A 16902-nucleotide genomic window follows, 5' to 3' on the forward strand; every position below is an offset into this window, starting at 1 on the left:
TAAATTTAAGATCCCCAATAAAACTGTTATTTCAACTATTTGTTGTTTACGCCTTAACCACGCGTGTACCCCAGTTTTCTTTGCTAAACTTAGTATAGAGACAATTCCCTTTGTGAATGTGGCCTAGACGAGGGTAACGTGGATCATCTGTTCTTCAATTGTCCCTTAATGCAACCTTTTTGTACTATTTTATACCTGCTGAAGCGGGGTACTTCATCAGGTCCAACTTCCTTTAAATGTCTCCTCTCCCTAGTTTTCACTCCTTTTGTAAATATATTGTGTATAATATTAAATACTTGTAATAATTTATGTAATTATATTTGTATATGTCCTTTTTAATCTAACAGCATGTATATTTGTTTCAGGTATAAAATAAGAAAATAAAACATTTTTCAATCTTTAGCACCGATCACTATCAATCAAATTAGAATACAAAAATTCTCTTAGAGCAATTAATATTAAAATGTTATTGTTTTTTTTTGTGGTTAACAGTTTTATAACGTTAATATATTAACGATTTAATTTTTAACACAATAAGCGATAGCATCACACTTCGCAGTCACCGTTGCACGTGTCATTGCACTCCAAAATATTTGAGGTATTCTCTTGCTGTTATATTTTCTTTATTACATAAAATGATAAGTTTTTGTTTAAATAAAATACTGTTTAATGGAGTACCTTTTAAAAGTTTTGTTGTCATTGTTACGTTTGATTTCTTCTTGAAACAGCTTTTTGTAATATGACAATGATAGCAATATCGTCGAATACAAAAATATGAATTTCTATTTTTTATATCCCTGTAAATTGAATCACAACTATAAGTTACTACCTAAAACCGCTACATCTATGTAATTTTTATTCGTTTTCGTGTGAGTGAAAGTGGAATGGAAAAAATAACTTATTTGCACACTGTACTTGGACCAATGACATTTGAGCAGGTGTCAATTGTCATGTTAATTTGATTCGCCTGAGTTGTAGTAGATTAATTTTTTATTTACAAAATATTAAGTTCAGCTAGCTTTATACTTGTGATAATTTAATAAATGAGTGGTTTGTTAATAATATTTTTGATATATATTAGCTTAAAAAATTTACAATAATTCTGGGATTCTAAATACAATAGCAAGGCTTAAAAATAGATTATCAGTTAACGCATATATATTGCAGTATTACTGTTCAAAATAAGAATGTCCATAGCATTGCTTTTAGAAAAGTACGATGTGTCCAATGCAGACGGTCTTCAAATGGCTCTTAACGAAATAGAAACAGAAGAGGTAATCATGTTATATTATCACTTCATAAACCCTTTGAAATGAAATTGATTAACATATTTTGTTTCATTTTCATTGTAATGGAATAAATTTGTACAAACAGAAGGAAGTGAATGATGCCCTAACCAATGCTTTATCAAAAGCCTGCAGTCTGGAAGGTCGACTACGTTCTGCCAGTCAGGCTTATACTAAGTTGGGTGAAGTAAAGAGTGACGCACAAGTGGCTGCTGACATGGTAGAGAGAACTGCAACATTAGCACGAGATGTTAGTGCAAAAGTTCGCCAGCTAGATCTTGCGAGGGTAAATATTTTTAATGTTTTATGAAATTATGAAAAAATTATTATTGTTGTATGACAATTGTAAATGGGGAGTGTACTGAACAGCTAATTGACCATGCAACAAGGCACCACACATGACAATCTCTCTGATCATCACCATCTGGATGAGCTTGTAGCTCTTGTCCTCAGTGTGGAGCTTTTTCCATGTACTTACAAATTGTAAAACAAACTTCTTTCTGGGTAATTTCAGGTTGGTAAGCTTCTTATGAGTTCTCTGATAGTGCATGGGTAATGGTGGCTACATACCGCCAGGGTACTCTTATGTTTGTGTGTCTATTTGTGTACTGCTTTAACATATAAATTAAATGAGAGTTTAGAAAAAATGTATGTATTGTATATGCATGTAGATCTTTTTATATTAGAGGGGGGCAAACAGGCAACTGGTCTACCTGATGGAAAGCAAAGCTAGCTACCCTTAGACAACAGCAATACCAGAGTACAAGACATCTGTTGTCAGCCTTTCACATAGAAGTGATTCATTCTCTAGACTTTAAGGACTAAATTAAGGGATAATACAGCAGCAGGTGATGTAGTGAAGTTGAATGGACAACAACTTAACATATCTTTTAAAAAGTTTGAATATTAATAATGTTCAATGAGTACCAAACACTTGAACATGTTGAAACCCTTTTTGCCATACTTATAAGGTCTCATTGAACTACAAACAATGTGGAGCGCATAAAATTCTCTAAAAGTGTTTGAGATAATCTCAAAAAAATGTTTGATATTATCTCAAATTAATGTTATTCAAAACAATTTGTTATGTTTTTAAAGTGATAACCCTCACTTCTAGGCTTAATACACAAATAAAATTTGAAAAAGCTTAAGCCTAGCATCATTCATAAAATTTTGTTTTTCAAATTTTATTTGTGTAATGTTATTCAGTTTTATTTTTACTATACCTTAATATCTCCATGAGCCTTTGAGAAAAGATGTCTTGACATATAGTCAAAGTCTGCAGTAGAGAAGAACAGAATAAATAGAGATACAGCAAGATAAAAAAGGAAAGCAAATCTATTGTTACTGTAACCAATTTTTATTGACAGCTTATAAGTAGTCAGCCACACTTGGTATTAGCACCCTAGATTATTTTTTTTTGAATTAGGCATTACTTTGCGGAAATCCATAACTGCACAAATGATTTAAGTCTTCTTTAGTATTAATTCCGCTAATATTTGTCTTTAAAACAATTCGACACTTGTTTCGCCTCTACACAAGGCATCCTCAGGATGTGTTGTCTCGCCAAAATCTGGCATGAGACTGTCTGTGTGAGTTTTAAAGACAAATATTGGAGGAATTATAGGAGTAACTGGCCATTACTGCACGCAAAATAGACCCATGCTAGTGGTTTCATTGCGGAAACAGGAGCCCCTATACCATACCATACCATACCAAGCACCCTAGTATTTTGAATATTAAAACCACTAGCTAAAGAACACATTGACAAATCAAAATTGGCCACCTATTACTTGCTGTCAAGTGGTCTATACACTAGCAATTCTGTGTCAATGGTGTCAAACTAAATATTAGACTTTTATGTTTTGCCCATATAAATCTGTATTCTCTTACAATATGCTTTTAAAACAATATTATTATTACTACAAGACTATTTTCCAATTTGATGGTGTGGTGTGTCATTATTTAGTCTTTATAAATTTAGACGATGGTTGTAATAGATTCTGCTGGTCACATATATTAACTGCACACTATGACTGTTTCTTTTATTTCAGTCAAGAGTTGCGGAATGTCAAAGAAGGGCTGATGATCTGATAGAACTAAAGGTCTGCAGTGCTGGAGTTGAAGCAGCTATCAAGGCTCATGATTATGAAACTGGTAAATATTAACACACTACTTATATTGTGACTGAACAAAAATTATAATTACCACAATTAGTAGGATACCATCTTCAAGGTACTCAGAATAGTAGAGAACTACTTTGGGATCACATTGGAATTCCAAAAGTATGAATAATAATATTCATGGTATTTGTCATAGTAGAGAACAAATTTAGAATGTTTTCTTTTTTTCCAAGATGGCCGCTGCTCAAAATTATTATAACATCAATATAATAATAATATTGACACACTTTTTACACAAATTATCTTGCCCCAAGTTAAGCATATATAGCCTGTGTTATGGGTTACAAGACAATGATATATTTAATACAATATACTTCATACATATATTCATATAAACATACATAAATACATTTAAACATCCATGACTTGGAAACAAACATCTATATTCATCATATAAATGCTTGCACCTACCGGGATTCGAACCCGGGACCTCTAGCTTAGTAGGTAGGACCTCTAACCACTCGGCTATACAGGCTATACAATATGGATATTGTTTCCAAGATTCTTTTGCTTAGATTAGATTCAGATGTCTCAGATCCTTCTCACACATCATAACATATTTTATTAATACTTCCTGAGAAAGCAAGATATTCATAACAAAGTTGTGGCACTAAATCTGATTTTTTTTATGGAAAATGGAGGACAAACGAGTGTACGGGTCACCTGGTGTCAGAGAGGAATCACAGGAGCGTTGCCGGCCTTTAAAATATAATGAATATAATTTAATGTAATTATAATTATGGTAAAATCTGAATATTAAATTATTGGTTATAATGGTACTCCGCTCATAAGACACTTTAAACACTACAGGATAGGCTGTTAGAAAATTCCATTACCCTCCTTATTTTTACTACGGACAAAAAAATGTGTTCGCAATATTATGTAGATTATAGAGCCCAGACCCACAAAATTTTATCGAAAAAGTACAAAAATAATCTTTATTATTAGCTGGCAGAATGGAGAAAATACAAAAAAAACTCCCCTTTATCTTCTTCTATATTTGGAATTGAAAATTTCATTATTTAACAATTAATTAAAATATTAATGTTAATATTGAAGTAACATAGATCTAACTGTTTTCAGCTGCAGGTCATATATCACGTTTTCTGAGCATGGAACCAGCTTCAGTGGCGGCCGCGCGGGCGAGAGGTGACACAGACCCCAGACTAAATATTACTTCAGCTGCGAGCACATTGAGGGATCACCTCGTCAAAAAGTAATTCTAAAACAAAATAGTCTTTCTTAAACCTAAAAGTGCCTGGTGGACTATGTGTGGGGTTATATTTTGATTGGGTTTCTTAGAGTACCATGGTCTTACGAATGCCTTAGTGAAATTATTGGTTTTGAAGATATTGGGATCATCATTAAAGTTTTTTTTTTAATCAAAATAAGGGACGAGACGAGCAGGACGTTCAGCTGATGATAATTGATACACCATACGCATTACAATGAAGTGCCGCTCAGGATTCTTGAAAAACCCAAAAATTCTGAACTGCACTCAATTGCGCTCGTCACCTTGAAACATAGGATGAAGTCTCATTTGCTCAGTAATTTTACTAGCTACGGCGCCATACCATACGGTACCCATAATCTAGCCGGCTTCCTGTGCAAAGGAGCCTCACACTGGTGAATAGAAATCAATAAAGTTCCGAAACACAAATAAATCCTTTAACTAATTTGTTTTTAGGTTCGAAGAAGCGTCTAGAAAAGAAGATGATGAGTCAATAGAGCGACTGTTCAAGCTGTTCCCACAGATTGGTTACGCTGAGCAAGGAGTGGACTTGCTAGCCAAATATGTTGCCTCACAGGTAAACACAATGAGATTTCATATAGAAACCAATAAATTCTAAACTTGAAACAGTAGACAAAACTGTGTCACAGGTTTAAGGGAAAGTGCTCTTCAAGGAGAGTTTAAGACAAAAATTTTAATCACCTTGTATCTCATCTCATCATCACATCGGGGAGGATGCATCCGTATTTCTTCCTCTATCAATACAGCGATAAGTGCGGTATTATAATCAATACGATTTCGCGACGAATACTTATCGTGCGAGCTCATTAACATTCACAACAACCTCCTTATTATATTAAAGATATACGTAATTAATTTGCTATGTTTTAAAGTGATAAACCTCCTATACACAAATAAAAATTGAACGATGCGGGACTCGAACCCGAAAGAATCCGAGAGTTGAACAAAGCATACAAGATTTTATCAACGATACGTCACTCGAACGGTTGGCTCAGTTGGAAAGAGCGCTCAAACGGAACGCGAGTGGTCACGGGTTCGAGTCCCGCATTGTTCATGAAATTTTATTTATATACGTAACTCGCCGTTCCCGACCGCTTCGCTGTTCGAATTTTAAAAGGAAATAAATTAATGAAGGAACGTTGGAATTCGAAAAATAAGTAGCAATAAACCTAAATTTCGCATCGAATGGTGGTAGTTTCATGTCGATACGATCAGTGGTTTAGGCGTGATTGAGCCTCAAACAAAGACCATTTTCATTATATATATACCTAATTTATAAACACTATCTTTCATTTGACTATCGTATTGTAGCAACAGCTCGTACAGCAAGATAGAAAATGAAACTGAATCTATTGTAATTGTAGGTAGTCGAATAATATTCAAGTAGCCAACGCACACATTGAAACTGAACAAAAATTGAAGAAAAAAATTGGACTCACATTAATTATAAGGCTGCCAGGTTTGTCTATGGTAGAACTAAACTGGTGGGATGAAAACAAAAATCATGTAGAGGTTCTATGCAATAAGAACTCTTTCATTTTACCAGCTTCCTATCAACAGGCAAATGTTGAAATACTATTGGCATGCAAAGCCTTCATTTTACAAAAGTACTAATTTTATGTATAGTAAAAAAAAGTAGTTTCCAAGCTTCTACGTTACAAATGTCAAATGTTATCAATATTGAAAAGATTCTCAAATTTTATTCACATAAAAACAACGAAATAACGAACCATAGTTAAAAACTATTAAAAATAATATTACATGAAACTTACTATATTGAACTTCAGGAAATTAAACATGTGCCAGCTTTCAATGGAGCGAAGCATGATTGGGATCAAGAAAATGAACCGAGTTAGGTTAGAAGTTCAAAAGAAGCACAAATGTTCGAGACATTGGATAAATTATCAGGAAACTGAAGTGGAAATGGGCTGGGCATATCAGTAGAGGGAAGGAGAAGTGGAACAAAAAGGTCATAGAATGGCATAAAAAACAGGGGAAGACCCCGCCAAAAATGTGAGGACAGATTTACCAGTGGGACAGGCTCCTTTGCAAAGGATGCCGGCTAGATTATGGGTACCACAACGGCGCCTATTTCTGCCGTGAAGCAGTCATGTGTAAACATTACTGTGTTTATGTGTTTCGGTCTGAAGGTCGCCGTAGCTACTGAAATTACTGGGCAAATGAGACTTAACATCTTATGTCTCAAGGTGACAAGCGCAGTTGTTGTGCCGCTCAAAATTTTTGGGTTTTTCAAGAATCCGTAGCGACACTGTATTGTAATGGGCAGGGCGTATTATTTACCATCAGCTGAACGTCCTGCTCGTCTCGTCCCTTATTCTCATTAAAAAAATAACAGAAAGGAGTGGAAAAAGTTGGAGGAAGCCTATGCCAATTGGCAAACAGCTGAAGACTAACTGGATTTTATATAAGTTCGATATAAGAAATTGTATTCTTTTTGTAAGTGAATATAAGGCTTTATCTATTTATCTTATTTAAATATTTAGCTAGAGATGAAGGTGCGTCGCGCTAGCGTGGTGACTGGCAATCCAGCAGAGGGCGCCGTGTACGCAGATGCGCTTACGCGGGCTTTAGAAGCGGCGGCGGAGCGAATTGAGCGTGTTCGCTTGTTGTGCACGCCCGCTCCGCTTACATTTCCCCGCGCTCTCGGCGTCCTACAGACCGCTGTAAGATTTATTTTTAAGCCAGTTATCCATGGATAAGCACAGAAATGACAAGTAGTGTTAATAATAAACGCGGAGTAAAGTTATTCCAATTTTAGAACTGTTTGTCTTTATCTTGCCTTTGTCACTACAGAATTGCAGGATAGGGTATTGCGTTTATTAATGAGACAAATTTTACATCACATGTTTATAAAATTTCATATTTATATACATAACATTTAGGTAATAACCTAAGTTTTGCTCAAGTTGAACAAGTTAGATTAGTTTAAGTTATCACTCCTGTCGGGCGTCCCGAGACGCACATTTTTTAATTTTTAGATTTGAACTAAACTGTTTTTTTACATTCTTCTGTGATGTGTGCTTATAATAGACTACCGATATTCGGTACTGTTTCAAGCGTGCAATATGTAAATTTCGCTATTGTTATTGGGATGCCTTTAAAGATTATGATTCGACGGTATTTTAATGAGCTTTAAATATTATTAGCATCAATATTAAATTTATTCAAAAATTTTTTTATTTTTTTTTTCATATATCTTTAAAAAAGTACTTATAGTATTATTGTTGCCCACTTTATAAAATGTATATATGATATATAATAGTATCACATGAATGTTTTAATGCCTAATTATCAACAGTTGCATACAAGACTTTATCTACACCCAGAAAATGAATCCTCTAAAAGATTCTGGAACAGAACTTACTGCTAACATTAAAACACCAGTCCTAGTAGTAACCTTATATCATTCATTACTGATTATATACAAATAAAGTAAGTACACAGTGAAACAGTTATTTATTTTAGTAGTAATTTACATTTTGTATAGTGCAATAATTAAAATTCACTCGAATATAATGTTCTTTTGCAGCGTTTAAAATTAATCGCTCATTTTTTGTAAACAAAACAATAAAAATATCGAAGAAGAATGGCGGGGATTCGAATAACCTACTTTTTTTTTACGGTGCGCGACGTTCTGGTGTGGAACGCGCGTAAACGAAAATTTTCTTTTTTTGAAATTCATACAGATACCACGCATCGAGCAATAAGAATGTGGCTGTTTGTTGAAACTCTTTGCGCATGAAGGGATAAAAAAAATATAAGAGTGTTGTTATGAAATTCAGTACAACATTACAACACTCTTTTGGATGATGTAATGGTTATTAGAACATTGGGTGTTTTAATGTTGGCAATAAGCCAACTGTTTCAGAATCTTTAATAGAGGATTTAAAGCATGGGTATAGATAAAATAATTTTATAACTACTTAATAACTTACAATGTGACTGCTTTGTTATAAATAAAATATGTAATATGTTTTTAAATGCAAATAAAGTGATAAAATATAAAACTTATAAAATACAAAACTTAATATATTACGATATGAAAATAAAATAGAAAGATTTACTTAAGCTACTCATGGTTAGACATGGCTTCTTTAATCATAATTTTGCAAACGGCAAGTGAAAAATATCTAAATTTCCAAATATTTCGTTAAAAAAGTTTACAAGCTCGTCTGGTATAACTATTACTAGTGTGACATGTATGTGCTCTTATCGTTTTCTCTGTAAACACATCTTTTTGAAGAGTGCGTGTTTCAGGTCTGCAAGGAACTCTAAAATATGATATATGTCCTAACAGATATGACTGCAATGCTCTTAATAATATGTTGCACTACTGGGTTTCACCCAACACACATAGTTGTAGATCGATGTTGGAAAACGATCACCCATTCTTCGACTGCTACCTGTAATAACAATTTTACTCATATTGATATCTTTGCTTCTCGTGTGGGATCATTTAAAAAGATGTCAGTATCTGCCTTAAAAACGCTATAAATATTACTGTTAAGCTACTTGATTATTTTATCTTAGAATTTTTAATTATCTTTCTTTATCACCATTATTGAACATTTTATGACAATGTAATGTAACACGTGGCTAACGGTGCTGGTGACACAATTACTCTTAACTTACATCTAATATATAAAATTCTCGTGTCATGGTGTTAAACTTTGAACTCCTACGATACGGATTGACGGATTCTCATGAAATTTTCAGTGCATATTGGGTAGGTCTGAGAATCGGACAACATCTATTTTTCATCCCCCTAAATGTTAAGGGTTTACACGAAATTTTATTTTTTTTGACATTTTTTTTTAAATTTGTTTGATCATGAGTCAGCATTAAAAATACATACAACTTAAAATTTTCACCCATCTACGATCAACAGTTCCTTTTGTATCGCGATTTTAATATCGGCAATACAACGTTTGCTGGGTCAGCTAGTTAATACTATATTATAAGTACTATTGTGAGCACTGTTTGTTGACCCTAATAAATAAATAAACTATAACAGGTGAGTAACGGCGCGCGCGCAGTGTGTCGCGAGGTGGTGACGGCGCGGGGCGGGGCGATGACGTCACGCGGCTCGGGGGCGGGGCCTCGCGCTGTGGAGCCAGCTCTTGCGGAGCTCGCTCTTGCGCACTCTCGCGTGCAAATGTATTTCAATTTCTTGCGGCGCCGAGTTGACGTAAGTATACTCATACCAGTGGGAGGCTCCTTTGTACAGCTTGTACAGCGGAAGCCGGCTAGATTATGGGTACTAACAACGGCGCCTATTTCTGCCGTCAAGCAGTAATGTGTAAACTAATGTTTACGGCTGTATTGTAGTGCCGTTCGGTATTTTGGCATTTTTCAAAAAGCAAGATCAGCTGAACATCCTGCTCGTCTCGTCCCTTATTTTCATAAAAAAACCTGAAAATATTTACAAGTCGTGTTCTTATAACGCGTATTATAAATTTCAATCAAACTACCTACAGTGGGTGAATTACTCAAATGGAGAATAATTTCTGTTGGCTTAGCTTATTAGATTCATTAAATTTGATGAAGTATTGTGGAAGTTATGGTGTTCCCCTAAAAACACACCTTTGTGAAATAATATTTAAGGATGACTGATTGATGTATATCTCATATATTACCAGCTCAACACTTATCCGGACGAGGCATCCAAGACCTCATGCACGAACGCCGTAGAAAAGATAATATCAGATTGTGAGCTCACGCGAGCCGCTCAGGACATACTCACACAATACTTGACTCTGGAAAGGTATTTATATACACACTAAATATTATTACCGGAACTTTAAAAAATATATTTTTACCGACTTCAAAAAAGGAGGAGGCTCTCAATTCGTCGGTATGTTTTTTTTAATTCTTTTTGTGTACATGGGTAGAACTACTTAACCGATTAATAATTAATAGCGAGTATTGAACTGCTAGGGCTCGGTGTGGGGCAAGTAGGTGTTAGTGCCTATGGTCCTACTACTGGATTACTTACAAGTTGTTATTATTGTAAATTCCAAGAAAATTACGCGAGATTATATTATTGTAAATTCATTTCTTTAGGTGAATTATGTATTTTTTATGATCAAAGGCAGAAAAGGCATTTATTTTCTCAAAATTGATAAGTTTAGAATTATTTTTGATGTCACTTCTAAAACTACTACCTTTTCGAAAACAAAGGGCGCTCTGAGAGAAAAAGGGGCGCAAGAAACTCTCCTAGCACTGTTTTTGCGCTCTTTTTAATAAAATATACAATATTGTACCTAATGTCATTGTAATTGCTATAAAATAATCATAATCTAGTCCCAGTCTGTCCGATAACTTAGATTTTCAGCTGTGGAGTAGTATTTAAATTTATTTATAGATAATGCCTGAATTATCTTATGAAGCCTACTTAGTTGCAAGCAACCTCTTATTTCTAGTGTTATGATAATGAAAATCACTTTTATGAGCAAAATGGTGACGATTTTTAGTGATATGAACGTATATTAAATTTACAGACAATGAACAGTCATAATATTAATTTCTTTAAATTTTTCTTTTATTGATACTTAACCATTAGGTTAAGTAGCTCTATCCGTTCGTTCACTTAATGTCGCCATTGTAGGACGTTGTATATTTCTTCATACTTTATTGCTAATCTAATAATAAAATGATGAATTGATAGATATGTTTCTATTTTATACTTATTCATTGTTATTTCTTTTTGGATCTTAGGTATTGATATAATTTAAAGAAAATATTGTGCTTAGGATTAAAACGCGTAAATCTCCTAAAATTTCCGATGCCATACACCGATGTGATGCAGAAAGAATTTATCATTTTGACGTAATGTCCGGTTTTAAGTAAGGCTACCGGAACAACTCCTATGAGATGATATCATCTAACGCATCTCTTGACCTCTGGTATTGCGGATGGTTTGTTATTTTCCTTTATGAGAGGTACTTGCCCGTTTGCACCCTCTAATATTAATTCTCTAATACTAATTAATTGTAACAGAATCTTCCTCTCAAACCCATCACTTCTGAAAGGCTCCCGTAATTCCTCTGGTGATGCAAGATAATGTAGGCGATCACTTTACACCAGGTGATCCTAACGCGCTTTTTTTCTAGTCTTCCAAAAAGAAAAATCACGAAACGTAAAACAATGAATGAAAATGTATGCTAAAATTACTCAATTCTAAACGCAGAAAATAATAAATTGATTTGCATATTAGAAGAAAATAGATACTTCCACGTAGTTGCTGATATATTATCTGCTGTAGCTGAGTCAATGATACGTGTTCTTTAGTATTATATTATTTCACTTATGCAATACATATATATTTATGATCTGTGCAAACAAAATAATATTCATAGGTCGCTGGTTAAAATCCGGCTCGAAGGACCATGAACGAATTGGGATGCTTTGCTATTAAAACTACGTTATGAGTTCTAATATTAAGTTTATTTGCGAGGTCGCGCGACGCGGTTGACGTTTAATTGTACAGTCGCTGATCGAGTTGATCGCGCATCGTAACAATAACAATGAAACAGCGATTATGTTCATTATGTTCGAACAATTCAACTGAAAAATTAATATAGGTAATAGTATTTTAGTTACATATATCTAACTGAATCTTTTCTTTTGTAAATCAGATACTACCTGGAAGAGAGTGTTAATAAAGCGCTGAAACTGTCGAACCAGCAGCCAGGAGAGACCAGCTCTAGTCTAGTGGATGATGTTTTCTTTATTGTACGGAAGGTAATAAGGTATGTGCGCAAAAAGAAAAAAAAGGCACTTGTAGGGACTGCCCATAGAAGTGAAAGCATAGAATTATTAATTTTAAATTTTACTATATTTTGTGAAAAACTGTTGATTTCCTAAACAAAAAAAAGGATCGTGTGGTTTTATGAAACCACGGTAAAAGTGATTTTTTTTTCACATTATACACATTTAAAAAAAATTTTTGGAATAATATTCCATTAAGGGTATACAAATCGCTTTATCAATCTTACTTTTATGTTTGGAAAATCGGAATGATAATGGGAAATATTAAAAACAAACAAAATAGCGTGAAGGACTGGCACAAATGAGTAATAGTCTACATACTACACGGTCAGCTGCCGCTAACTATAGGCGCCGCCCGACCGTCACGCGACATGCAACACACAGACGAAAAAGTTTGAGACGATGTTATAAAAGTTTCACTTTAAGAATGAAAACGTGTGCAGGCGTGGCGTGACGACGGGCAGCGTGGAAGGTGCGTGCTGCGCCGTGAACGAGGCGGGGGCTCAGCTGGAGCGGGCGGCGGCGGCGCTGGCCCGGCGCCTGGCGCGGCCGCCACCCGACCCGCTGCCGCTGCCGCCGCCGCCACGGTCGCGCTACACTCGGGACGCCACGCCGCTGCATCTGTCCGCAGAGCACGACGCGCACCGCGCACTCTACTTTGTAACTATTAAACAATTTGTACATTTGAAATAAAAAAACAATTGCGTTTCGTATTCGCCCACTATGGGCACCATAATTTCTGGCATCCCTAGCGAAATTTATCTATATGACAATGTTGCTAATACTGGCAAAGAAATATGCAACCTATTTGCCTCGCATTTTTCGTCAGTCTATTCACCTAATGTAGTAACGCAATCTCTGTACCCAAAATATTACTCTCCCCAATGTTTATTAATATCTGTCGAAATAAGACAACAAAATGTTTTAATGCCTTGAAATATTTAAACGAAAGCAAAAGTCCTGATGGTATTCTTCCCATATTTATTTAAAAAAAATCCAACCAATTAACCCTTCCCTTAAAAATTTTATTTACAAAAACTTAACAGTCTTTTACTTAAAAACTTAAAAGGTCTATTCACTTTGATAAAGAACAACAACAAAAATTCAAACCAACTAATTGATAGGGCAAAACGTTACATATCTTGTTAGCGCGAAGTAAACAACTACTAGCGCCATCTATAAATTTTTATACAAACTTTATATGAGTAACATCGAAAATCAGTTAACGCAGACATTCCGCCCACCAAGGATTTATCCTTTAAAAACTAAGAGCCTTCTAAACATTTTAACAACATATAATTTTACAGAAAACATAGAACAGCTGGTTCATAATAAATAACTGAACCGCCCACCGTGAACATCTCACAGAATTAAATACAAAATCCAAAAAAAATTAAACAGTTTGTGATGAATTGAACTACTCAGACAATCTAATATACTTAAACTATAAAATTAAACCTAACTAAATACCACAATCATTTTCAAGTACACTTATTTTGCTTAAGGGTCTTTTTATAAAACCATTTTTACACTTAAGAGTAACAACCCTAGTTACATTGTCAGGTCCAACATGTTTCTGTGTAATTTTGACTAAAATCCATTTAGATGGTGGAATGTTATCATCTCTTACAATGCAAACATCATTAAGTTTTGGTTCATACAATTTTGACTGCCACTTATATCTTTGATTTAAATTACATAAATATTCTTTAGACCACCTTTGCCAAAAGTCTCTAACTATTTTTTGAATTAACTTCCATCTATCTAATCTACTAGTATTACAGTCAATATAACTCTCATCACTAACATTTAATAAAGACTCACCTACCAAAAAATGACCAGGAGTCAATGGGAGAAGGTCATCTGCTTCATTACTAATTACGGAAATAGGACGCGAGTTTAAGCATGCTTCTATTTGTGATAGTACAGTAGCTAGCTCTTCGTATGTAAGAGTACTATCCCCGATAACTTTCTTCAAATGATTTTTAGCGCACCGTACTCCAGCTTCCCATAAGCCTCCAAAATTTGGTGACTGTGGTGGTATAAAATGCCACGTTGTAGATTCCAATGTTAATAGCTCGGCTATTTCATCTGGGAGGTTCGATTTAGCTCGATCGAACATGTCGCGTAATTAATTATCAGCACCAACAAAATTTGTGCCATTGTCGCTATATAGATCTTGACAATGCCCACGTCTAGATGTGAATCTTCTAAATGCTGCAATGAATCCCTTAGATGTTAAATCCGTCACAGCCTCAATGTGTATAGCACGTGTCACCATACAGACAAATACACAAATATATCCTTTGTAGGATTTCGCACCACGTCCTGGCGAAAACTTGATATTAACTGGTCCTGCATAATCTACCCCTGTTGCCTTGAATGGCTTGCATGGCTTTAACCTTGCTTCAGGAAGTTGTCCCATTAGCTGCACTCTATTCGCTTTTGAATGTCTTAAACAAGCAATACATCTCCTGAAATGCTTTTTGACCTGATCTCTAGCCCGTATTATCCAATATTTGGAACGAATGAAATTTAACATAACTTGTGGTCCCCCGTGAAGCGTTTTGCTATGCGCATCCGATACTAATAACTGTGTAAGATGAGACTTAGTCGGTATAATAATCGGATGCCGCGCGTCATAGCTTACGTTGGCCAAATCAATACGTCCACCTACCCTTAATAACCCCTTTTGATCCAAAATTGGGCAAAGAGTATGAAGAATGCTTCGTTTCGGTATTTCCTTTCCGTTCGCTAGTAACGTAATCTCTTCATTAAAAGCAACTTTCTGAGCTTGTTTAATGCACTTGTCTAATGTCTGATTCATTTCCTTTACAGTAATAAATCTAGGTAAAGCTTCTCTCTCAGTCTTTGGTAGTATTATTCTCCAACAGTACGAAATCACTCTTAACAATTTCGTTAAACTTGAAAATCTCATCCATTCAAAATCTTCTTTACTCTCTGTAACTTTCATTGAAATTATTCTTTCTTCTTCATGTGTCTCGTCTAGTTGTAGGTTAGGTACATTAATATCAATTTCTCTCAGCCACTGATGTCCATGCCACCATAAATCATGTGATACCATTTCTGATGGATTTAATCCTCTTGAAGCGCAGTCTGAAGGGTTGGTCTCGGTCGAGACATGTCTCCATTGATCGTAGTCCATTATAGATAGAATTTCTGACACACGATTACTAACAAACGTTGACCATTTACTTGATCCCCCCTTCAGCCAAGCTAATACTATTGTCGAATCAGTCCAACCATATAGATTTTCCTTTGATGTAGGGATCACTTGAGATATTTCATTTAATAATTTCGCTGCAAGAACTGCGCCACACAATTCCAAACGCGGAATTGAAACTTCCTTCTCTATCGGCGCAACCTTAGTCTTAGCCGACACTAAATTCACATGCACAGATTTATCCTGATCAATGACCCGAATAAATACTGCTGCTGCATAAGCTGCCCTCGATGCGTCTGAAAACGCATGAAGTTCAACTCTGCTATCGCGTGAGCAACACATCCATCGAGGTATTCTAATTCTTTGAATTTCTACCAACTCCTTCCGAAGCAATGTTTGATAAAACTTGTCTTTTTGTGATTGGATATTTTACTTCTGGAATGTTGACAACGTACTCAAAATTGTCGGATTCTCGATTCCATTGAATACCCAAAACCTTCACCATATTATCTGGTTTAATAGGTAATGTGCTGCATTTATCGTTCTTATGATTGTCATCTCTGATATACTGCAACAGCTCTTGACTATTACTGCTCCACTTTTGTAATTCAAAACCACCAGACGTCATAAGTGCATTCATCTCTTCATAGATAATTTTACCTTCTTGAATCGTTTCACATCCAGTCATAAGATCGTCGATGTAGTAGTCATTTTTTGCAATTTCTGAAGCTACAGGAAACTTACTTTTCTCGTCTTCGGCCAAACGTTGTAAGCTTTTAACCGCAAGGTACGGTGCACATGCTGTTCCAAATGTCAATGTAAGTAGCTTGTAATGTTGGACGGGCATGTCTCGGCTTGGCCTCCATAAAATTCTCTGAAAATTGACATGTTTCGGATGAACAAGCACTTGCCTGTACATTTTTACCAGATCGGCAACGATGCAAATGGGATGTGTGCGCCACCTCATCAATATCCTTTCCGGATCGGCGCGCTCCGGATCTCGCTGTACACTGTAGATCGGCAAGCTTCCGGCATTTTCGCGGCATTTTCCCCGTGTGTATTATTTTACGTGTAGTTATAAAATGCTTATAACTAGGGTGATTTGAGTGACTGTCACTGAAAGCTATTGAAACAAGCTATAAGACCATGTATAAATTATTCATATTGTCTTTCTTTTTTATTTCACACAGACTTTTCATTCGAAAA

At 35.3% G+C, this 16902-nt stretch overlaps 1 protein-coding gene across 1 annotated transcript in view; it reads left to right on the plus strand.

The window, feature by feature from the left end:
* Positions 1–963: 963 nt before the first annotated feature.
* LOC126979886 (conserved oligomeric Golgi complex subunit 4) overlaps positions 964–16902 on the plus strand; it is a 31296-nt gene continuing 15357 nt past the window's right edge. Inside the window, exons 1-10 of the mRNA XM_050829456.1 lie at positions 964–1274; positions 1375–1572; positions 3341–3443; positions 4553–4685; positions 5157–5277; positions 7226–7405; positions 9757–9930; positions 10382–10506; positions 12380–12493; positions 12956–13172. Coding sequence (XP_050685413.1) covers positions 1188–1274; positions 1375–1572; positions 3341–3443; positions 4553–4685; positions 5157–5277; positions 7226–7405; positions 9757–9930; positions 10382–10506; positions 12380–12493; positions 12956–13172 — 1452 coding nt within the window. The 5' untranslated portion in view covers positions 964–1187. The remainder of the gene's footprint in view (positions 1275–1374; positions 1573–3340; positions 3444–4552; positions 4686–5156; positions 5278–7225; positions 7406–9756; positions 9931–10381; positions 10507–12379; positions 12494–12955; positions 13173–16902) is intronic.

This window comes from Leptidea sinapis, chromosome 4, assembly GCF_905404315.1.
Source record: "Leptidea sinapis chromosome 4, ilLepSina1.1, whole genome shotgun sequence".
Classification (NCBI taxonomy): Eukaryota; Metazoa; Arthropoda; class Insecta; order Lepidoptera; family Pieridae; genus Leptidea; species Leptidea sinapis.